We start from the raw sequence: 22,031 nt of genomic DNA on the forward strand, positions 1-22,031 counted from the left end.
CGGTCCCCGGGGGCTGCAGCGTGCCCCCCCCCACTGCCCCGGCACAGAGGAGGGACGGGAAGGAGGCCAGTGGGTTCCCACGGGAGGGACCAGAGCAGAGCGAAGGCCTCAGCTGCCCCCTTCGAACACCGCGGGCGGGCCTAGGGGGTGCTGGGGACGCAGGAATGGGAGGGGCCTGTGGGGCCAACCCCAGGAGCTGGGTTAGGAAGTGATGCTTTGGGGCCCACCCTAGGCAGGACGCGGTCAGTGGGACCCCGCTGCTGCCGCAGGAGGGGGAGCAGGAGGCGGCCAGGGAGGAGGGGCCGAGGAGCACGGCTGACACCTGCCCAGCCATGCAGGGCCCAGAAGGTGAGTCCCACAGGTGGATAGGGGGCCCTATGCCCTGACCCCTGTGAGCCCCTCTTCCTCACGCCCCTCCCCCCCCCCGGAGCAGCCAGCAAGTGGGGCCTGGTGGCCGAGCGGCTGCTGGACCTGGCCTCCGGCTTCTCGGACGTCCTCGCCCGCGTGCAGGCGTTGATGCGACGCCTCCTGGAGCTTCACGTCTTCAAGCTGGTGGCCCTGTACACCGTGTGGGTGGCCCTGAAGGAGGTAAGGACGGGACGGACACCGTGCCCCCGTGTGCAGCGGGACCACCTGGAGCGCCGTTGCTGACCTCTCTGGAGGCGGGCACCCCGGGGCAGCAGGTGGCGGGGCCCCTGGGAGGTGGTGCCGCGCCCGCCGCAGCCCGTCCGTGCCCCCCAGGTGTCGGTGATGAACCTGCTGCTGGTGGTGCTGTGGGCCTTCGCCCTGCCCTACCCGCGCTTCCGGCCCATGGCCTCATGCCTCTGCACCGTGTGGACCTGCGTCATCATCGTCTGCAAGATGCTCTACCAGCTCAAGGTCGTCAGCCCCCACGAGTACTCCAGCAACTGCACCGAGGTGCGGCCGCGCCCCGCTCCCATACCCCGGGGTGATGGGGTCGGCGGGGGTCCTGCTCTCTGTCCCCCTCCCCCAGCCCCTGCTTGTGGACGCCCCTTCGCCATTAAGGTCGGTCAGAGGCTGACAGCCCACATGCATCCCTGCTGGGGGGGAGCTGCGGTCTGGCCTGCACCTGTCCGCAGTTGTGGCCGATGTGGGTGGGCCGTCCTGGGGTCGATGTCTGGCTCCTGGGGCGGGGGGGGGGTACGCAGGGGGGAGCAGGTGCTGATTCTCCCTTCCCCCAGCCCCTCCTCAACAGCACCAACCTGCAAAAGACAGAGATCAAGCAGTCCTTGCTGTACCGGGGGCCCGTCGACCCTGCCAACTGGTTTGGGGTGCGGAAGGGCTTCCCAAACCTAGGCTACGTCCAGGTGCGTGAGGGGCCACAGGGTCGTGGGGCCGGGGCGGGGGGGCCGGCCGGAGCGTGACTGGGCCCCCCTCCCCAGAACCACCTGCAGGTCCTGCTGCTGCTGGTGTTCGAAGCCATTGTCTACCGGCGCCAGGAGCACCACCGTCGGCAGCACCAGCTGGGCCCGCTGCCCGCCCAGGCCGTCTGTGCCGACGGCACCCGCCAGCGGCTGGACCAGGACCTGCTCAGCTGCCTCAAGTACTTTGTCAACTTCTTTTTCTACAAATTTGGGCTAGAGGTGAGGCCCAGCGGCAACCTTCACCCCCTCCCTGGGCAGGATGGGGGGGCCATGTCACCCTCTGTGTGGCCTTTGCTGGACATCTACCATGTCCGGGCCCTTGAGGGCCACCGGGGGAGGGCACAGGAGAAGGACCTGTGAGCAGGCTGGACCTCCCGGGCGCAGTCGGCCTGCCCTTGCAGAGTAAGGGCTGGGGGGCCCCGGCTGGAGACCGGGTTGGGGTCTCCACTGCGCTGGGACCTCCTGAGCTGTGGCTCCCCCTGCTCCTGCCCCGTGGTGGAGCCACGTCCGGCCTCTTTCTGCCTCCACGAGGACGGTGTGGGCTGTGCTGAGCCGGGGCTGCTGCCCCCACTCTGCTCTGCGCCCGCCTGACCTCCCAGTGTTCCCGGAAGCGGGCCCCCCCAGCTCACGGTGCACCCCGTCCTCCGCGCCCGCAGATCTGCTTCCTGATGGCCGTGAATGTGATCGGGCAGCGTATGAACTTCATGGTCGTCCTGCACGGCTGCTGGCTGGTGGCCATCCTCACCCGCCGGCACCGGGCAGCCATCGCCCGGCTCTGGCCCAACTACTGTCTCTTCCTGGCGCTCTTCCTGCTGTACCAGTACCTGCTGTGTCTGGGCATCCCCCCGGCACTGTGCATGGGTGAGCGGGCCGCCGGCACGGAGGGAGCCGGGCGTGCTGGGCGGTGGCTCCATCCATCCCCGGGCGGGCGGTGCTGGCCCCTTCTCGTCCCTTTACCTCCGTCGCTTTTTGTGTTCCGAACATTCCCTTATGAAGGATTTGAAGCGATTAGCAAAGTTGGAAGTAGCGTGTCAGGGGCAGCCATGTCCTCGTCCGGGGCCACACGACAGTCTGAGCCCCGCACCCCGAGGGTGGGCACCTAGGGTGGGCCATGCACCGCTGTCCATCCTGCACGATCCCCAGGCCTGGCCTCGTCCTCCGGGGGTGCCCCTGGGGGCGCTGTACTCACGTCCCCTCTGGTCTGGGTGGTTTCCGGAGCCGACCTGTGGGTTTGCCGGGTTGTTCCCACCGCGGCAGGCGTGGTGGAGCAGCGTCCCTGGCATGGCCTGCCCCTAGGGAGTGCGGCCGTCTGTCTGGCCCTCCAGTGTCCCCAGCCCCCCAGTGGAGGGGCTGCTGCTCCCTGTGCCGTGGCGAGCGCGGTGTCCGCTGTCCACATGCGCGGACTCTGGAGCAGGCCGCGGGTGGGACTCGCGGGGCAGGCGTTCTCAGCTGTTCCTGGCGCACTTGTCAGTCGGCTGCGCTGTGGAAAAGTGCCCGGCTTTCTCCCCGCTTCCGTTGTCAGAACAGCGGTCCCCTCGGTCCCCTCCACCGCGGCAGCGCTCCATCCACGGCTCTGCAAGTCAGGCTCGTCCCGTGGGCCGCAGCGACGGCACGTGAGGCTGTTGGCCAGTCGGATGGGAGCGCTTGCACCCCGGATCCCTGCCCCGTGCCGCAGCCGTGGACGGGACCGTTTCCGACTCTGCCTTTCCCGGAATGTCTTAGAAACTGACTCCACGGCATGTCACCTTGAGTCCAGCTCCTCCGCCGCACACACTCGAGGCTCTTCCTGTCCTTGCGTCTGTCCTTCCCTGTGTCGTGTGCTCTTGTAGAACTTGGTACGCAGAATTGCTAAAGTAGGACTTCCCGGAGACCCTTCGCCCAGCTCCCCTGGTGTCCGCCGGGGCGTGAACTGCGGTGTGGCGCTCGCTGTCCCAGTGCCCGTCCGGACCCCTCGTCGCCTCCCGTCATGCGGGTCTTCTTGGTGCCGGCTCAGCTCTGCGTTTGCCTTTTAGGACCTTGGGGCTTTTGAGGAGCCTGGGCTGTGATTTTGTGCAGTGTCCCTCAGCTGGGGAGAGTCTGGTGTCTGTTAGACCAGGTGACGGCGGCCTTCTGGAGGGAACGCTGCAGCCGGCAAGCACCCGGCTCTGTGCCTCCGTGGGCCGGCGTGTCTCCTCTCGGGCTGCTCTTTGTCGCCTTGGGGGCAGTGCTGACTGCGGGGTCTCCCCGAGGCTCTGAGAACGTCCCGTTCCTCCCAGACGTCCTGGGCTGCTCCCAGCCTCCGTCGACGGGTCCTGTCTGCGCGGGTCGTTGGGTTTTCTGGTGGTGCCTTTCTGGTTCTATGCTTACTGGTCCTCCGCCCCCGCTGGCGTGTCCTCCCTCCCGCTGGCGTGTCCGCTCGCTCATTCCCGTCTGTGTGGACGCTGCGCGTTGCTGCTTTGTTCACATGGCTGTTGCATTGGCCCCGGGACCGCCTGGGCCGTGCCGCGGGCCTGCTGCTTTCCAAACACACCCTCACCGTGCCTGCAGACGGCGCTGCCTCAGCCCGTGCCCCCCGCCCAGCCTGGGAGTCCCCGCTGTCCCTGCAGGCCGGAAAGCAGAGACGAGGTCTGGGCCCCGGGCATCCCTGCTGATTTGGGCGTTTCTTGAGGTTAAACACTGTCCCCAAGGCGGCTTGGGTGGGCTCTTCTCTGCCTCGTTTCTACGGGGTCTGTCACACACAGGTCGTTCTGGGTCCCCAGCGTCCAGGGCACTTTCTGGAGCTGATAATATGGTCCAGTTCATCCTCCAGGTTCTGACAAATGCATGGCGGTTCCCTAAGACCTCCCCGGCACCCCGAGCTTGGGGTCATGCGGGTCCTTTGCAGCCTACTGGCCCCCCACCTGGACAACCGCAGATGTCTGTCCCCGATGTCACGGAGCTAGAATCGTGCCCAGGGCGCCTTGGGGCTGGCTTGTTTCACTCGGCCAATGCGGTCGGGGTGTGCCTGGGCGGCCGCGGGCCTTGGTATCCCGTGCTCTTGCCCTGCCGAGGATAGTCTGTGCTGGACAGAAGTAGCCATGTCGCCTCTGGCCCCCGCAGATGCAGGTTGTTGCTGGCATCGGGCTCTCTGCGGGGACATTGCCGCGAGCGTCTGGCCCCAGGCTTCTCTGTGTGTGTAGTTCTCGCTTCTCAAGGACCCGTGTGCAGTGTGGTCGTTCATGTTCCTGCCAGGGATGGACATGGGACCTGGTTTTTCCACACCCTCCCCAGTGTTTGTGGGGTCCCCGTGTTTTGTCTTAGCTGCTCTGGTAGGCATGGAACAAAGCCTCATTTGGGGCCCTCCGTGCCGTGTCCACCCCCCAGCAGGCCTGCCCACCTGTGACTCTCTGGGCTGGCCTTCAGTTCCTTCCCTGGGGCCTGGGCCAGTTGATGCCTGAAGAATGCACTAGAGTCTCTGGTCTGTGAGCTCCGAATAAGAGCTGGGGTGTTTCTGAGGCTGTGTGAATGCACAAGTGGGTGCAAGAGTGAGGTCTGTGGACGGGAGGCTGCGGGCCTGCAGGCGGGCTCCTAACGCACACCCTGCTCCCGCAGACTACCCATGGCGCTGGAGCCGGGCCATCCCCATGAACTCGGCGCTCATCAAGTGGCTGTACCTCCCCGACTTCTTCAGAACCCCTAACTCCACCAACCTCATCAGTGAGTGCCTGCGGCCTGGCCCCCCATGCACCCCTTGCCGGCCTCACGGGGGCACAGAGGTGTTGCCCGGGGATGGGCAGCCCTCGAGCAGAGGCCTACCTCCGCCAGCGAGGGGCACAATGTCTAGGCCTCCCTGGCCAGCCCTGTGGTTCCCCAGAGGAGCCTTGTCTCACGATGGTGCCCAGTTCTCTGGGCGTGTCTCCCGAGACAGAGGTCCGCCTCCCATGTATACGCCCAGCCAAACACCTGCCTCTGCTTGTGGATGTGCGCACTGGGGTGGACACCAGCAGGGCCCCTCGCGTGGACACAAGTGTGCATACCGCTATGGGGGTGGACGCGGGTGTGCGTACAGCTGTGGGGGCGGGGGGGACGCGGGTGTGCCTGCCAACGCCTCCGCAGCACGGAGAGACAGGTACCCCCAGACAGGCAGGCACGTCCCCCGATGTCCACGCTCACGTGGGGACATCTGTGTTTCACACGGCGAGGCCCCACAGATGCACACCGGTGCTTCTGTCTGGCCTCGTGCTGCCGTGCCCCCCATGGCCCGCGGTGTCCCGTGTGTCCGCAGGTGACTTCCTGCTGCTGCTCTGCGCCTCCCAGCAGTGGCAGGTGTTCTCTGTCGAGCGCACGGAGGAGTGGCAGCTCATGGCTGGCGCGAACACGGACCACCTGGAGCTGCAGCTGGGCGAGCCCAGTGCCGTGCCCAACTTCATCTACTGCAGGTGGGTCCCCGGCGCCGCGGGCCGGCCGCTTGTGGGGGCTGCAGAAGCGGCTCGTCTGCAGGCCTGACAGGAGCCTAGGGGGTGCTGCCCGCAGCACCCTGCGTCAGGATGAGGGGCGGACGCTGGCCCAGCCGCAGGGGCGCATTGCCCGAGCGTGCCTGGTCCGAGGCCGCCGGGCGGGGGCAGGGGTGGGGGTGGGGGTGGGGGCGGCCCGGTCCCCGCCGTGACGCGCTGTCTGGCAGGTCCTACCTCGACATGCTGAAGGTGGCCGTGTTCCGCTACCTCTTCTGGCTGGTGCTGGTGGTGGTGTTCGTGACGGGGGCCACGCGCATCAGCATCTTCGGGCTGGGCTACCTGCTGGCCTGCTTCTACCTGCTGCTGTTCGGCACCGGCCTGCTGCAGAGGCGCCCGCACACCCGCCTCGTGCTCTGGGACTGCCTCATTCTGTACAACGTCACCGTCATCATCTCCAAGAACATGCTCTCGGTGAGCCCCCGCCCCCGCCCCGCCCCACCCCGCCCCCGCTGGCCCCAGGCTGACCTTCTTCCCGCCCCAGCTCCTGTCCTGCGTGTTCGTGGAGCAAATGCAGAGCAGCTTCTGCTGGGTCATCCAGCTTTTCAGCCTCGTCTGCACCGTCAAAGGCTACTATGACCGTGAGTGGGCCGGGGGCGCGCTGGGGGCTGGGCTCAGGGATGCACGCTGCTCCGGGGCCCCCTGCCCCGAGCCTGACCTGGCCGGCCCCCGGCCCCCAGCCAAGGAGATGCTGAGCCGGGACCGGGACTGCCTGCTGCCCGTGGAGGAGGCCGGTGTGCTCTGGGACAGCGTCTGCTTCCTGTTCCTGCTGCTGCAGCGGCGTGTCTTCCTCAGCCGCTACTTCCTGCACGTCAGCGCTGAGCTCCAGGCCACCGCCCTGCAGGCCTCCAGGTCAGTGCTGGTCCCGGGCCCCCCGTGTCACTCAGGGCGCCTCTGCAGGGCCCAGGCGCCTGATGCTGGCCCAGGCTCTGTCGCTGGCTGGCGGTTTGGCCCATTTTTGCCTCCAGGCTGGCCGGAGGGTGCGTGGCTGAGGGACGGCCCCCCTCTCTCGTGCTCCCCGGGCGGCCGAGCCGGCCAGGCTCCTGTGACCTGGGGCCCGGCCGCTGCCCGCGGACGCCGCCTCAGTTGCGTGTTTCCACCGTCCGCGAGACTGCAGGTGGCAGGAGGGGTCTCCTCCTCCTGATCCCAGCACAGGGCAAGGGGGGAGTCGAGCTGGGGCCAAGCCTGGAGGTGCGGGAGCCGTGCGGCTGGAGCTCAGTGTCCCCGGGGTGACGCCGTCTCCCCACAGGGGCTTCGCGCTGTATAATGCCGCCAACCTCAAAAGCATCGAGCTCCACCGCAAGGCCGAGGAGAAGTCCCTGGCCCAGCTGAAAAGGCAGTAGGTGCCATCTGGGGTGGGGGCCCCCCGGGCTCTCCTCATCAGCTCGGTGCTCAGAGCCACCCCCCACCCCCCAGGATGGAGCGTATCCGTGCCAAGCAGGAGAAACACAGGCAGAGCCGGGCAGGCCGCAGCCACCCCCAGGAACCCCCAGACCCCACCCAGGAGCCAGGTGAGTACGCAGGGGCTCAAAGGGCTCCGGTGTCCTGGTGTGTCCGTGCCACGTGCTGCCCATAGGCCTTCCCGCCCACCTGTCCCATGCCGTGTGGTCACTGTGTCCCTGCAGGCCACGTGGCCAGCCCGCCACTGTCTGCACTTGTGGGCTGTCGTCCGCCCCCCCACAGCACCACAAGCCCCTTCTGTCTGCACGGAGGCAGTCTCTGTCAGGGCTGCCCGGCCCGTGCCTCTCCCTGCTTGCTCACGTCCGCCCTGCCCCTCCACAGGGCCTGGCAGTCCAGGGGGCTCCTCCCCACGGAGACAGTGGTGGCGGCCCTGGCTGGACCACGCCACAGGTACCACCCTAGCCCACCCTGCTGTGGCCGCTGTGCCCGGGCCCCTCCTTTCTCAGCTGCTGTCTGCTTTCTGGGCGAGGGAGCTTGCCGTGTCGACCTCTGGCTGTGCACCTGGGCTGTTCCCTGTGTGCTGGAGCCCTGCTGGGCGGGCCACGTAGCAGTAAGGGCTGGGCCTCGATGTCGCCAGGTCCCCATGGCAGGCTCTGTGCTCTGCCCCTGTCGTTTGGGCGCTCAGATTCAGAGTCTGAGTGTTCAGTGCTGATGCCCATGCCTGAGCTTATGTTCTCTCGTCCTGTCTGCTCTCATGTCACTGCTCTGGCCTGATCCTAGCTGGCTGAACCCAGCCGGCACAGCCTGTCCCTGGGGGTGGGGAGGGAGGGACAGGAGGGCCTCTGCCCATGGGTCATGGGATGTGGAGGGAACCCACGCTGGGTGCCACAGACGGGCCGGTCACGGGGCCCGCCCCAAACTGAAGAAGTGAAGCTGAGAGGTGTGGGGGTGTGGAACCCAACCCCCACCCCCGGGAAGACAGTCCTTAGCCCCGCCCTGCCTGCAGTCATCCACTCGGGGGACTACTTCCTGTTCGAGTCGGACAGTGAGGAGGAGGAGGAGGCCCTGCCCGAGGACCCCAGGCCCTCGGCACAGAGTGCCTTCCAGGTGAGGTGGGAGGGTCCCCTGCCTTGCCCTGCCTATAGGCCCCAGGGCCTGCGCAGCCCCGCGTGGGGGAGGACACGCACTCTCTGGCCGGCCTGCCCAGATACATTCAGACTTCCAGAGCCCTCAAGACAGATGGGCAAGCAGCTGTAGGAGGCGCAGGTCATGGGCAGCTGTGTGCCCCTCCGTCCCCTGCCTCCTGAGGCCACCACTCCAACCATCCAGGCCTGAGTGGCCTCCAGTGGCCTGGCCTGGGGGAGGGGTCATGCATGTTCGTTGGAAAAAGGATGGGCCGAGAGCCCCTTGCCTGTCTCTGGGTCCTGAGTTCTCAGGAGTGTGCAGGCGGGCTGCGTGCCCTGCCTTCCCGCCACAGTCCCACGGGACCCGTTTCCTGCCCCGAAGCAGGGAGCTAGCTGAAGGTGCCCAGTGGGGGCCTGATCTTAGGCTCCCCCTCGGGAGGTCACAGGCAGGCCGAATGGGCTGTGCCGTCCAGGGTGGCGGGGTGCTAACCCAAGGAGCAGAGCTGGCGGATGGCCCAGATGAGGCAGTGGCAGCGGGTACGTGCGCCCCGGGGCTGGGGGCTGCGAGCTGGGGGCCTCCTGCTGGCAGCCTCCGCAGCGTCCCGCCTCCTGCCTGCCCCACAGGCCGCGGCCACGTGATGCAGCGCGTGCTGAGCACGGTGCAGTTTCTGTGGGTGCTGGGCCAGGCGCTGGTGGACGGGCTGACAGAGTGGCTGCTCACCTTCACCCGGCACCACCGCGCCATGAGTGACGTGCTGCGTGCCGAGCGCTACCTGTACACGCGGGAGCTGGTCAAGGTGAGTGTGCACGCCCCCCACCCCCTGTGCCTGCCTTGCACCACCCCACCCCACCGCAGAAACTGTGGCCCTGAGCCCCTCCGTGCCCTGCAGGGCAGACAGGTGCGCCGCAGCTTGGTGGACCAGCTGTATACCAGGGAAGCCGAGGCTGGGGCAGGTGCTTTGAGGATTTTTTTGTTTGTCTGTTTTTAAAGATTTTATTTGAGAGTGCAAAAGCGGGAGGAGGGTCAGAGGGAGAAGCAGGCTCCCTGCTGAGCAGAGAACCTCCTGGCGCAGCGGGCCTCGATCCTGGTGACTCTGAGATCATGACCTGAGCGCCAAACCAAGAATTGACGCTCAACTGACTGAGCTACCCAGGTGCCCCTAGCTCATGCTTTTAAATTAGTCTCCACAAGTCTTGACTCTACTTTTTCCAGAACATTTCAAAAGAGAACCTGGAAGGGACTGAGGTTTTCCTGAAGTTTTCTCCTCCCCAGCCATCTTTTTGGGAGCTAGGAGACTTGGTGTGTGTGCCACCAGAGTAACATTGTACAAAGCAGCCAAGTCTGCTTTGATTGTTCAGAGCATCTAAAGTGATCGTTGTCGCAGAGAAGTGGCTGCAGCTGCTCCTTCTGGGGCTCAGAGCTCCCTGCCTGTGGGCAGCCACAGCTTGTCAGCACTGTAGTCAAGCGTCTGTGTTTTAGGAGCCTTACTACTCCCCAATGGTGAGTGAGTTTTGGGGACCCTACTGCCTGTGGCTGGTTAACTGGGGCCGTCCTGGCATTTTATTAAACACTGCATTGAGCTACTGACCCCAAAGGAATATCGGGTGTCAATGTCCCTCAGTGGTGCCTGTTCAGTGGGGAGTGGTTTGTGGGGAGTTGCTGACACTCGCTGTGTCTGGTTTTTTTTTTTTAAGATTTATTTAGGGCACCTGAGTGAATCAGTCCGGTTAAGCATCTCTTATTCTCGACTCAGGCTGGGATCTCGGATCCGGGACAGAGCCTCACATCGGCTTTTGCACTCAGCATGCAGTCTGCTTGAGATTTTCTTTGCTCCTGTCTCCTTCTTTCACACTTCTCACATTCTCTTTCTCAAGAATGAATGAATGAATAAAGGCTTTGGGAAAATATTCTTTTTTGGAGAGAGGATTTATTTATTTAGAGGAAAAGAGGGTGCGGCAAGGGGTGGGGCAAGCCGGAGATCTCAGGCAGACTCCACTGTAAGCAAAAGGCCTGAGTTGGGGCCAATCTCACATGGTCCTGAGATCGTGACCTGAGCCGAAACCAAGAGTTGGATGCTTAACCGACTTGAGCTACCCGTGTGTCCTTTGGCTATGTCCCTAGTCAGGGAAAAAGAACGTAGGCTTAGGTGCAGCCGCAGGGTGGGGCAGCCTCGGCGCAGTGCGCTCCCCTTGGTCGGGTGTTGAGCCCATCGACCCTTGCTTCCCTCGCTGGGGTTGCCTAGGGAGCTTTCAAATGCAGATGCCTGGCCCTCTACTCTGGGCACATTCTGTCCAATGTCATTTGGCCTGAGTGATTCTAACTTAGCTTGAGCCTGGAGAATCGTGTGGAAGGTTTTCTAGAATACAGATTTCGGTGCCCATCCTGAAGTTCTGTTTCTGTGGGTTTGAGGAGTGAAAGCCAGGACTCTGCATTTGCATGAACTCCCAGGATTTCTGGTTGAGATGGTATCAGCTTGGTCAGCAAGGTGGCGCTCTGGGACACAGGGCATCCCCTGTGCCTGCTCAGTGCTTCCCCCGTCACCCCAGAGACAGACTTCTCCCTGTCGGAGTTTTTAAGGTCTTCCACTCTGCTTAAGGTGAGGGCTGGGCTGGCCTTTGCCCTGCACTTTCCTGTGTCCGCCATTCTGCCTGCTGGGCCTCCGGAGGTTTGAGGTGCAGGTGGCACCTGGAAGTTGGGCCCTTAGACCTCAGTTCACCCTAGTAAGGATTGTTGGGGACCAAGGGGGGCCTCCTGTGCAGCACGGCTGGTCCTGCGGCAGACACAGCTGGCAACACCCTCCACCCTGGCTTCCCTTTGCCAGTTTCTGGGCAGAGCTGCTGTTGGTAAAAAGAAGGAAAACATGACCCTGTAGCGCAACAGGGCGCGCGTGCCTGTCAGGCTCGCTGGCCAGGCCGCTTCTCCGCTGGGAGCTCTGTGTGGCTGAGCTGCTGGCGAGTTGTCTGTTGAGGGATTCTGCTTCAGTGGCCTTCTACATCCACAAGTTCAGAGCCGTAGCAGAAGAATGGTGTGATCTTTCCGGGTGAAAAGGTAAAGCTGGAGCACTCCTCTCATAGGGGTCCCCAGGCTGGGAAGCCCAGCCCCGGGCCCTGACTGGCTCCGTCTCCCTCATGCGTCCTGCACGGGTGGTGGTGGTGGGGAGGGTGGTCTCGCTCTTTTGGGGGAGACGCAGCGCCTCTAGCCATGCTTCTTCTCCCAGTAGGTGCTCTTGGCATGGTCTGGGGGCCTTCATCCAGTTCCCATGGTTGGCAGGTCCTTTATGGCACGCGTCTGCCCAGTGTTCTCTCCAGGCTCTGGCTTGCTGCCCCTTAAGTTGTAGGTGGAGGCCCAGCACTGAGGGCTCTTGCCCTGCAGCTAGTGAGAGAGCAGCCTCACCCTAGCGGTTGCCCAGAGGATTGTCGGATGTGTATACAGAGTGTAAACTGGAAGCTGAGTCTCTGGAGTGCCCAGCCATTGCCTGAGTTCAGTAGCGCTTGCTGACTGTGAGAGCCCTAGTCCCTAGTCCCTGGCGGCAGCTGGAGCCTTGCCTGAGTTGTTCCGAAAGTGCTTGGCGCTTCTGCCTGTCTGGGTCCAGGACAGAACTGTGAGAAAAGGGAGCAGGTGCCTGGGGGAACCTCAATGGGTCCATCCTGCCTGGGCTGGGCAGCTTCCTTGCAAAGTTTAAGGAGACCCATATGAACAGTGGAGTGCCAGGGACGCGTAGTTGGGGATGGGAGGGCGTATGGGAGGTAGCGGCCCGCTGGAGCTCTGCCCGGTAGCTCGGCAGCCCACTCACACTGTCGCTCAGCATGTCGGTGAGCCCAGAGGGTTCTCCTGGGGGCCCTGGCTGCCGTGGAGGCCTTGATTCCGGGCTGGGACATACCACAGACTCTCTGCATTTGCAGTGAGGGGCCAGATTAGAGGGGGTGGTCTGTCCTAGAGCTGCATAGTGCTGTTCTCTCACTTCATGGCCCCTAAGCCTGGCGGTCAGTAAGTGCCCACTCCTCTTGGCCCATCTTCCGGCACCTGAGCCCGTTTCCTCTGACTGTCAGTGCCTTGATGAGTCTGTTGTCCCTTCCTCGCACTTTTAGCGGTCAGGGGTGCTGGGCAGGTCCGCTTCTCCTCGTCGGACATTGCTGGCGGGGCGGGGGGCTGGAGACTGGGTGAGGAGCAGGTGTTCCTGGGGGCTGTGAAGATGCTCTGGCAGGTCACTTTGACCACGCTGGCTGTGTGGCCTCTCAGCGGTGGCACCCTGTTCTGAATCGGTCTGTCTCCCAGGTGGGGGAATCACCACTGGCCCCGGAAGACCTATCAGTTCAGATGGGAGTGGTTTGTGCTGGAAAGTACCTTTGGCTCTGACTGTGGGGCTGAGGTCTTGTCCCTTTCCCTCTCCAGGGCCTGAGCGAGATTCTGCCAAAGACTGCGCTTTTTGCCAGGGGCTTGTACGCTCGATGGTAGCGGTAGTCCTCCGGGAAGTCCGCGCCCCGGTGCCTGTGATGGGCTCCCACTGAGACAGCTGGCGCCATGACCTTAATGAGGCCCTGGTGGGGGATCTTTTGGAGATCGCACATTGGTCTAGAAACACAGGCACAGTGGTTGTCTCTAGACGCTTATCAGAGCTGTCAGGCAGGAGGGTCTGCCTAGGGTCTCATGGATCAGGGGCCCCGGTGAAGGGGCTGGATGCTCCACCTGCCCCGCCCATTGCTCCCCCTTGAGATAGGCTCCAGATAGGTTGCAGCACTGTGTCCCATCACGCCTCCCTCCACCCCTCCCTAGTGCCGCAGAGAGAACCTTCACTTCCTACTTGATGATGCTCCCTCCAGGAGAACAGGTTCACGTCCTGTGGTTTCCACTGAAAAGCTTCGCTAGAGTTGCTACACAGGACAATTGGCCTTGTCCCATCTTGGGCTCTGACTATACTCCTTTCTACCTGCATTTTTCAGGAGGGCGCAAGCGCAGGCCAGAGCTGGAAGGTATAGAGCAAGAACTCTGGCTGGATGAAAGTTCGATCCTACAGACCACTGGCTTCCCATGGCACATTGTCGCCCTTGGAAGAGGTGGGTGGGCTGTTCCCAGGGCGGGCACCGGGTGCCATCCTGGGTGAGGCCCTGCCTACTTGGTGAGGCTTCAGCTCGTGGGCCTCCCTCTGGCCTGTTTGCTCCTGGCGTATGGGTAGAGGGAGGGCCTGGGTCTTATGCGTCCCCTGCCCTGGAAGGTGTTTGCTGGCCTCCGGTCTGTGCTGCGCCTGCTCTGGCTCCAGGAGCCGGGGGGGACCATAGGGACCAAGGCGTGGCTGTGGACAGTTTCTCCAGCAGCAGCATACGCTGGTAGCTGAGGGGGCGGGCAGCTCCCAACTCCACCCCGGGGAGGGCGCGAGCTAGGCCCTTCTGCACCCAGGACCCCCGGACCTGGCTGGGCCAATTCCCTCGGCTGCCACGTGACCGAGGCTCTGTCCCGACTGTTTGACTCCGTGAAGACATTGACGGCCAAAGAGGAGTTCTGCTGACCCCAGGTGAGCCTCACTACTCTACCCTGGGGGCCCAGCCCTGCCTCCTCTGGCTCCCTGGAGACCCTGCAAAGTGCCTGCTTTGCAGGACCCACCTGATCCTGCACATGGCCCGGACTCACGGCTACTCCAAGGTGATACAGGAGACAGCGTACTCCGCCTTGGCCATCAAGCTGGCTGACCGCCTGGCCGCTGGGGAGAGGGGGCGCTCGCTTGGACACGGTGCACTGGTGCCCGTGGGTCGGGCCTTCAGGGGTCCCTCTGGTCCCGTCACTTGAGAGCGCCAGGTCGCCCTTGTGTTGTTCCAGGAAGGGGGCTGTGAGCCCTCCTCTGCTGGGCGCCTGCGGAGCATGCGTGTGCCTCTACCCCTAGGCTCCACAGGCCGTGCACGGCAGCGTGGTGGTGGTGCTGGCCCTGGCGAGCACACGCTGAAGGAGGTTGCTTTCACAACCGCTATTTGCTGTCCCCTCGGTCCTTCACGGCCATCGATACCAAGGTGAGTATGCGACTGGGGCAGGTGGCCTGCTCCAGTGGGGGCTAGAGGTGGCCGGCACAGCCTCAGCGGCCTGAGCATGACCACACCAGGCCTCTCTGGGAGCATGGACGGCGCGCCCCCGCTGGAGAGAGAGGTGGGCTGGTAGCCTCCAGGCCGTTGCGCAGGAGAGCGCATTCAGCGGCTGTGTTCCGTGACGGGAACTTCAGACGCGGTGTCTCGCTTCACCCAGCCCCGACCCGCACTCCTCGGCTGATGGCGTGCAGGGGCTCTGGGGGCCACTGCTGCAGCCTCCATTTGACTGTCCCTTTAGGCTCCCCGAGAAGGCCCACAAGCATCCACCGCGGTGGAAGGCTCTTGCTTGGCTGGGCAGGCCCAGTTCCTCGACGGTCACGCACTGTGGTCAGGTGCGCTGCCAGCACCCGGCGGTGGGGTGGGGGTGGAGCGCCGAGCCTGCGGCTGCTGCAGGAGTGAAGCCCGGCTTCAGGCTGCCTTGTGCCCCGTCCTGCCACCCCTCAGGACCAGTGAGAAGCTGGTCAAGGCCCCCAGGGACGGTCGTGCCCTGGCCCCCGCTGCCTGCTCTGATGTCGTGCTTGCTGGACGCCTATGACACGCTTGGTTCGTGTGGAGGAGGGGCACTGGGCGTGGAGTTGGGGTCCAGCCTCCCAAGAGGACCCTCAGCCTATTTCTGCCTGCAGATAGAAGCACGGGCTTCTTTGGCTCAGACTCCAGGATTGCTCCCAGATGCAGTCCCTCAACTCTAGCTGAGGACCCACAGCCCTGCTGTTTGTGAGAGGTGGGCAGGGCCCAGAACTGCTTTCGGGGACCAGGCAGGCGGAGGTGAGCTCCTTTCCTAGTACTGTCCTGCTCCCGCCCAGTGTCCTGCCCCTGAATACTCTGGCCCTAGGCTGGCCAGGTAGGTGGAGGCACGCTGGGGCCCTGACCAGGTGCCTCAGGCACAGCTCTGTTCCTCACAGGGAGGACTCCCGAGCCATGGTACATCGAGCAGCTGTGCTACAGCCTGCGTGAATATGAAGGATGTGGTGAGTCCTTCCCACCCTCGGGTCGTGATAGGGGAGGCCCACCCCTGGGGGCCTGTTGCCACGCTATCCTCATCTATGGCCGTTCTCTGTTGCAGCCCTCTTGGACCCTGCCACCTTACATCTTGGCCGAGGCCCAGCTCCGCAGCCAAAGGTATGGCGCTAGCCACATGGCTGGGGAGTGCTGGAGGGGTCCTTCCAGGCATTGGCCCCCGTGGGGCAGAGTTCCCAGGTATGGCTTCCCGTGCTCGCCGGAGATCCAGGAGTATCGGTGGAGCAGTGACGATGACGTGCAACCGGGCGGGAGCGGAGCCTGGGTGCCCCCGAGCAGGAGGGCAAGGATGGGGTGCAGGCAGCATGTGATTGTATAAATAAAAATATTCTTTAATTAGGAAAACCTACAGTACGCGCGTGGGGAAGGGAAGGCTGGAGCCCCTGGCCCAGTGCGGGTGTGCTGGGCCCGCGGGGATGACGGGATAGACAGTGGGCCTGTACGTGGCCGAGGGGGTCCCCAGCTTCCTTCCGCAGCATGCATCAGGGCGTGGCGGCCGGGCCGGGACGGGGTGTCTGCGCGCAGCAGCGGTCGGGCGGCTCTTCAGTGCGTGGCAGGAGCCCCGCCCTACTCCTTCTCACGGGTCCACTTTGATCATGTCTCAGGTGAGCGGCACAGGAAGATGAGCTCTGCATAGAGCTCCTCCTCCAGCCCCAGCCCCGTCTCCCTTGCACCAGAAGATGTCCTGGACAGAGCTTGAGGATCGGCTCCACGCACGGAGCTCTCAAACATGTGGAGTGCGAGATCTCGTAGCAGAAGTCCCGCACGAATCCTGCCGTGCGACCAGCACGATGACACGCAGTAGCTCCTATGATCCCACCAGTGGGGCAGGGTGGGGAGGCCGCGCTGCTGGCTGCACCCTACCTGGGCTCCTCCCGCCCTCCCTGTACAGTCAATCACCCACCGCGAGCCTAGCCAGGAAGCCCAGGCTGGGCGGGGCTGACCTGCTTGTCACTGAAGATGACCCATGGCGCAGGTTGCACTCGGCCCGGCAGTCCTGCAGCCTCGGGATGACCCACCACTCCAGGAAGCCGGCGGCCCCCGGCTCCGCGCGCTCCCCTCCGCAGCTGGATGCGCACGCCGCGGTAGTCGCTCCTTCCTTCGTCTGGGGGCAGCGCAGAGCCGGTCCAGGGGCCAGCCGCCTCTCCTCGGGCTGAGGCCACTCCCCTCGGTCCCGACGCGCACGCCGCGCACACACCTCACTGCGCTGCAGCTTTCCACGTGGGTTGGCTCTGTGGTCCCTTAAAGTGGCTCCGGATGTACTTGGGGAAGAGGTTGCGTATGACCCCGGTCAGAGAAGGGCTGGCGTGAGTCAGGCTCCAGCCTCGCCACACGGCCTCCCTGCCCCGGAGCCCCAACTCACACGACTGGTCCCCGAGGCCCCTGCCAGCGGCTGCCAGCCGCCGCGCTGCTATTGGGGGCCAGGTCCAGGGTATGCTTCCTCGGCTGGCGCACTCCACGGTGCCGCCCTTTGGCCAGGTCCCTGCGTACACCAGGGCACAGCGTGACTCCACTGTGGGCTGACGCCCCAGGGCTCTGCCCCGGCCCAGCACGCACCTCTGGAAGTTCCAGGTGAAGCGTGGTGGTGATGCTGTGCTGTGCCGTTGTACAGCCCCCGCTTTCATCTGGGCCCGGCTCGGGCGGGCTGATGCGCCGGCTAGCGCCGGAGCGCCTCTCGATCTGCTGCGTGACGATGTCCTCGGGCTGTACTGGCTGATGAACTGCATGGCCAGCTGGATTAGGGCAGCTCCTTGAGTGAGGTGCCCCCGGCCACCCTCCCTGGCCCCCCACCGCTGCCACGTGGGGGCCCACTCACTCGGGTTAGGGTCAAACGCCTTTCGACAGCTCCTCAGGCCTGCTGTGTAGTAACTGCACGATGGACGGCTGCTGGGCGCCTGGGGTGAACAGGGCTGGGGGCGGGTAGCAACTGTGACGGGCAGGGGAGCCTCTCACTCCCTGAGCCGTGCACCTGGCAGAAGGCTATGAGGGTGAGTGGGTGGCCCAGGCCCACCTGTTCCCCGGGGCTGGCACAGACTGCTGGCTCACCCTCGTAGCTACCGCAGCTTGAGCGTGTACAGTGACATCGATGGGCTGGTTGACGACACCGCACCACAGAGCGCGACCAGGGACATGAAGAGCAGTGGGACCAGATGATGGCCACGAGGAAGAGGATGATGAGACCACCCATGCCGATTACGACGATCTTCTTCTTCTGCCCCCTTGGGCTGGGGGTATTCTGGGGGCGGGACATGGCTCAGGGGCCTGAGCTCTGCCCGTTCCTCCCCGGGTGAAGGGTGGGCACTGTCCCAGATCCCCACCCTGCTGCGCCAGAGCCTCACGCACCCTAGCTGGGCTCCACCCCGGCCCAAGCCACACTTCAGAGGCCACAGCTGTCTGCAAAGCTCCGGCACTTGAGACGGCGCCGATACAGCGAGCACGGGACCAACGGCTGAGAACCCAGAGAAGACCTCGCCTTTTACTCTGGAGTGGCGCTGGATGATGCCACTGATCAGGTGGAAGGACCATCTCTTCACCGATACTGCTGGGACATGTCCACGTGCCAAAGCAGCAGAACCCCACCCAAGACTCTCAGCCTGACTTGAAGAATTCTAGCATCTGTACATGGAGCCAATGGCGGTGAGAGAAAACACTATTATGAAAAGACGTGTGTGCTTCAGAAGATGGGTGCTGTCATGAGGAACTGAAGAGATGGGGTGTCTTGGTGGCTCAGTTGGTTAAGTGTCTGACTCCTTTCTCTCTGTTTCGGCCTCGGCTGAGGTCCAGCTGGGAGTCTGGGTTTGAGTTCTCCTCTGTCCCTTTCCCCTAGCTTTATGCTATATGTTCCTCAAAATTTTAAATGCAAAGAGACCATGCAGGGAACGGGAGGCTTATCCGCAAAACCCTATGTGATAATGCTTTAGAGTCCAGAACGCAAGAAAATTTCAACACCTCAACAACAACCCAGGAACAAAAAGGGGCAAAAAAGGCAGATGGCGCAAGACACAGGAAGCGTCCGCCACCCTCGTCGCCATCGGAAGCCAGATCAAGACTCGCCATGGAGTCACAGGTGCTGGCAGGGGGACCGGGAGGGGTGGCCGCCGCGATCAGCCGGGCAGCTCCCACTCAGGCGGAGACCAGGAGCGCCCCCCGATGAAGTTACTCACCTGTGGGGGCCTGGCAACCCAAGAGCAACAGAAGCTATGTCCAAGGGACGCGTGGTGGTTTAATGAACAAAAAGAACGGACCGCCACTCTGGGCTACTTGTTCTAGACAGTTGGATAAACGTGAGGGCAGGCAGGGTCAAATACACGAAGGAAAGCTGCTTCGGCCTCACAACCCCCCATTCTGGCCCAGGCCACAAGACCAGCCTTGAAACTGCGGAATGAGAGTAGCCACGACGAGGCCACGGACGATGATGGCGTGATACAACAAATGTCCAGAACAGACAAGTGCACAGAGCTCCGGGATGGGAGTCTTTGCCAAGCGTGGACATGTCTTACACCTGCCTGGTAACAGTGATGATGCTGTGAGTCTCTGAACCCTACACATACACTGGGGCCCTGTTTCCGTTACCTCCCACTGAAGCCGCTCTCACAGAACAGAAAACTTCAGCTGACGCTCACCGCCCAGCTCCCGGCCCTCCTGCCCATGAGCCAAGCTGTCAGGCCTCCGGGCCGGGACACGCTCAGGCCCGCTCTGCCAGCTGCCTGCCCCTAACAGGGCCACGGTCATGCTCACTGCCCCCACCTCGGGGGACCCAGCACTGCCTGGCTCTTGCGTGGGCCCATCGGGCCCACTCCCCTTGAGCCCCAGCACCTTCTCGGTCTCCGGCTGCACTTGATGATGAAGATGCCTGGCATAGATGTCCTCCACGCACATCCAGCTGGACAGGGACAGTGTGGTGTCCGGCCCACACCCAGTCCATCACGGCTCGCAGCTCCACCAGAACGGCACAGGCGGAACCTGCCCGAGGCCAGGCACCCGTCAGGAGGGCTGATGGGCGGCAGCCTGGCTCCTGGCGCCCGGCCGGCCCGCACTCACCCCTGGAAGAGGAAGAGGTTCAGGTGGTTGTACTCTTGGTGAGGAAGTTGCCGAGGATGCGGTGGGGTAGCCGCAGCGGATCTGGTAGGCGGACAGGGCGAAGTAGATGCACTTCACGAAGTACCACAGCTGGGCCACGGGCGTCTGGCTGAACATCCTGCGGGACAGGAAGGCCGGCTCAGGGCACCCTGCCCCAGGCCAGAGCCCCAAGCTCCCCGGCCCGACGCCCCACCTCTCCGTGACCGCGGCAGAATGAAGAACATCCAGAGGTGGATGGCCAGCACCAGAACGTACCTGAAGGCCAGCTTGCCCAGCACGGTCTTGCGGAGGTAGAGGGCGCGGTCCACCGACCATGGTGCTGAACTGGATGAGCAGCATGACCAGGAAGGCCTCGGCACCTGGGTCATCTGACAGCGCAGGACGTGATGTCTGTGGCCGCCGAGTGTTTCTGTGCCGGGACAGCAGAGGTCAGGGGGCGCTGGGGGTAGGCGGCGGGTGGCCGCGGGCCTCCACTCACCCCAAAGGCCCAGAAGCCGAAGATGATGATGATGAAGTCGACCACGCCGGCCAGAAACATGAGCGCAGACGTCCGCGTGGCCGCGCCGGTACTTAGTATGCAGGATATCGTGAAGAAGCGCCGCAGGGGCCGGTACGCGCTCTGGGCCCTGTGGGCGAGGGCGGGGGGGCGGGGGGCTCAGTGCCTGCGCCCTGGCTGCTCCCCCCGCCTCACTCCGGGAGCGCCAGCGCCACTCACACGGCCAGGCAGAAACTCTGCAGTCGGAGCCCCATGGCTGTCACTCTTTCCCGGGCGACTCCACTCTCTCTCACGGAGCCGCCGCCACACCTTCTGTGGGGGCAGTCATGGCCGACCGGAGCCCACGGGTGCTGGGTCCAGCTCAGACGCCCGAGACCCTCCCACCAGGGGCTGGATCACCCCATTTCACAGCCCAGCAGGCTGAGCCTGGGGACTGCCCCAGGTCACTGGCAGTGGGCCGGCTGGGGTGGCTGTGCAGGGACAGGGTCACCATACCAATGGCTGCGGGTCTCGACAGGCTCTAGCTCTCCCTCCTTTCTTCCTGAATCGCAGGCTGATGTGCTTCCGTCTCGGGCTTGATCTCCACGGAGGCTCTGCGGGCTCCGTCCCCTACTTCTGCCTGGATGTGGTCCTGGGTGAGGGCCCCGGCCACTGCTGGCTCTCCCTGGGGCCCCTAGCCCGCCTCAGTCTGGAGTCCCAGCGGTGGCCGCCTCCTCAGCCCCCTTCTTCCCACTGCCCCGGCCGTTGTCCTTTGAGAGCTGGTCCTCTTCGTGGTCCCAGAGGCCGAGCACTGCAGAGGGAGGGAAGGAGGGAGGTGAGGAGGCTGGCGTGCCCGCACCAGGCAGCACCCGGCCAGGCAAGATGGCCAGGCTCACCCTAGGACCCACAGCGCCCAGTCTTGCCTCTTGCAGCCACATGGTGGGTGGGTGGGTGGGGTGTGTGTTGGGGAGTGCATGGCCCGCCGGCCGGGGCACAGGGACTCACCAGCAGCTGGGATCGGTGGAAGAAAGGGCCATGAGCTGCACCAGGTCATACTTGATGTAACTGTCTGTCTTCCAAGCCCAGGACCCGCGGCGGGAAGTAGGGCTTGTTCTCGTAGCGCCGCAGCACGGCGTGCGCTGCCCAGGAAGAAGTCGAACTGGAACAGGTACTTGGACCACGGACAATCTGTGGGGGAGGGGCTTAGCATCTGGTGTGGGCTGGGGGCCGGCCCCTCCCACCTCGGCCGCGGCCCACCTCAGTGAAGACGATGGCCGTCATCCAGGCGCCTTTGGGCCTCGGGATGGACAGCATGGCCCACAGGAAGACGAGCACGGGCAGCACCAGCGAGGTGGCCGAGGCAGTGACCATGTGGTTGAGGATGATGATGAAGTAGCAGAGCAGCTCCGAGTGGGGCCGCCACGCACTGGTACGCGGCCTGCAGCCGCAGCACCCGGCCCTGCCCGGCTTCGAACTGCGCGGCCTCCTCCAGCTCCCTTGCAGGCGCGCTGCCTGTAGGAGCCACGCCGACCTCAGCACCGGCCTGGCTCCAAGGGGGCGCGCCCCACCCCCACGCCACTGCCCGCCCCGACCTGTCGAGCAGCAGCTCGCTGGCCGTGAGCATGCGGTCGCGGGCGCTGCTGGGAAGCTCCCAGGAGCTGTGCAGGGAAGCCCCAGGCTCGGGTGGCACGCTGTTCCGACGCTGTCTGCTGCGGTGTGGTAGCCCGTGCTCAGCGGGCTGCTGTGTCTCCGTCGCAGTGCTCAGTGGCTCCTCGGCCCCCAGCCCGCTATGCGGAAGTGCGGCAGCCTGCTCTCTGCTCTGCCCAGGTTCTGGGGGCTGAGGGGCTCCTGCATGCTCCCCGTGACAAGGCCAGGAGGTCTGCGTGATCCGAGCATGCCGGCTCCAGCCAGGTGTGTGGGATCCCAGCTGCCCCCTAAGCCCCGCAGCCCTCCTACCTGGATGCTGTACTTGGTGCTCTCGGCCCCAAGGAGCCTGGGGTGCAGCCCC

General features: G+C 64.3%; 1 protein-coding gene across 1 annotated transcript in view; it reads left to right on the forward strand.

Annotated features, from left to right (window-relative positions):
• Positions 1 to 22,031, forward strand: part of PIEZO1 (piezo type mechanosensitive ion channel component 1) — a 45,896-nt gene that overhangs the window by 16,290 nt on the left and 7,575 nt on the right. Inside the window, exons 22-31 of the mRNA XM_040633078.1 lie at positions 4,956 to 5,060; positions 5,629 to 5,782; positions 6,025 to 6,268; positions 6,339 to 6,435; positions 6,535 to 6,706; positions 7,104 to 7,193; positions 7,271 to 7,365; positions 7,637 to 7,705; positions 8,262 to 8,362; positions 8,733 to 9,176. Coding sequence (XP_040489012.1) covers positions 4,956 to 5,060; positions 5,629 to 5,782; positions 6,025 to 6,268; positions 6,339 to 6,435; positions 6,535 to 6,706; positions 7,104 to 7,193; positions 7,271 to 7,365; positions 7,637 to 7,705; positions 8,262 to 8,362; positions 8,733 to 9,176 — 1,571 coding nt within the window. The remainder of the gene's footprint in view (positions 1 to 4,955; positions 5,061 to 5,628; positions 5,783 to 6,024; positions 6,269 to 6,338; positions 6,436 to 6,534; positions 6,707 to 7,103; positions 7,194 to 7,270; positions 7,366 to 7,636; positions 7,706 to 8,261; positions 8,363 to 8,732; positions 9,177 to 22,031) is intronic.

The sequence above is a fragment of the Ursus maritimus genome, unplaced genomic scaffold (assembly GCF_017311325.1).
Source record: "Ursus maritimus isolate PB19 unplaced genomic scaffold, ASM1731132v1 scaffold_19, whole genome shotgun sequence".
In the NCBI taxonomy this organism is placed as follows: domain Eukaryota; kingdom Metazoa; phylum Chordata; class Mammalia; order Carnivora; family Ursidae; genus Ursus; species Ursus maritimus.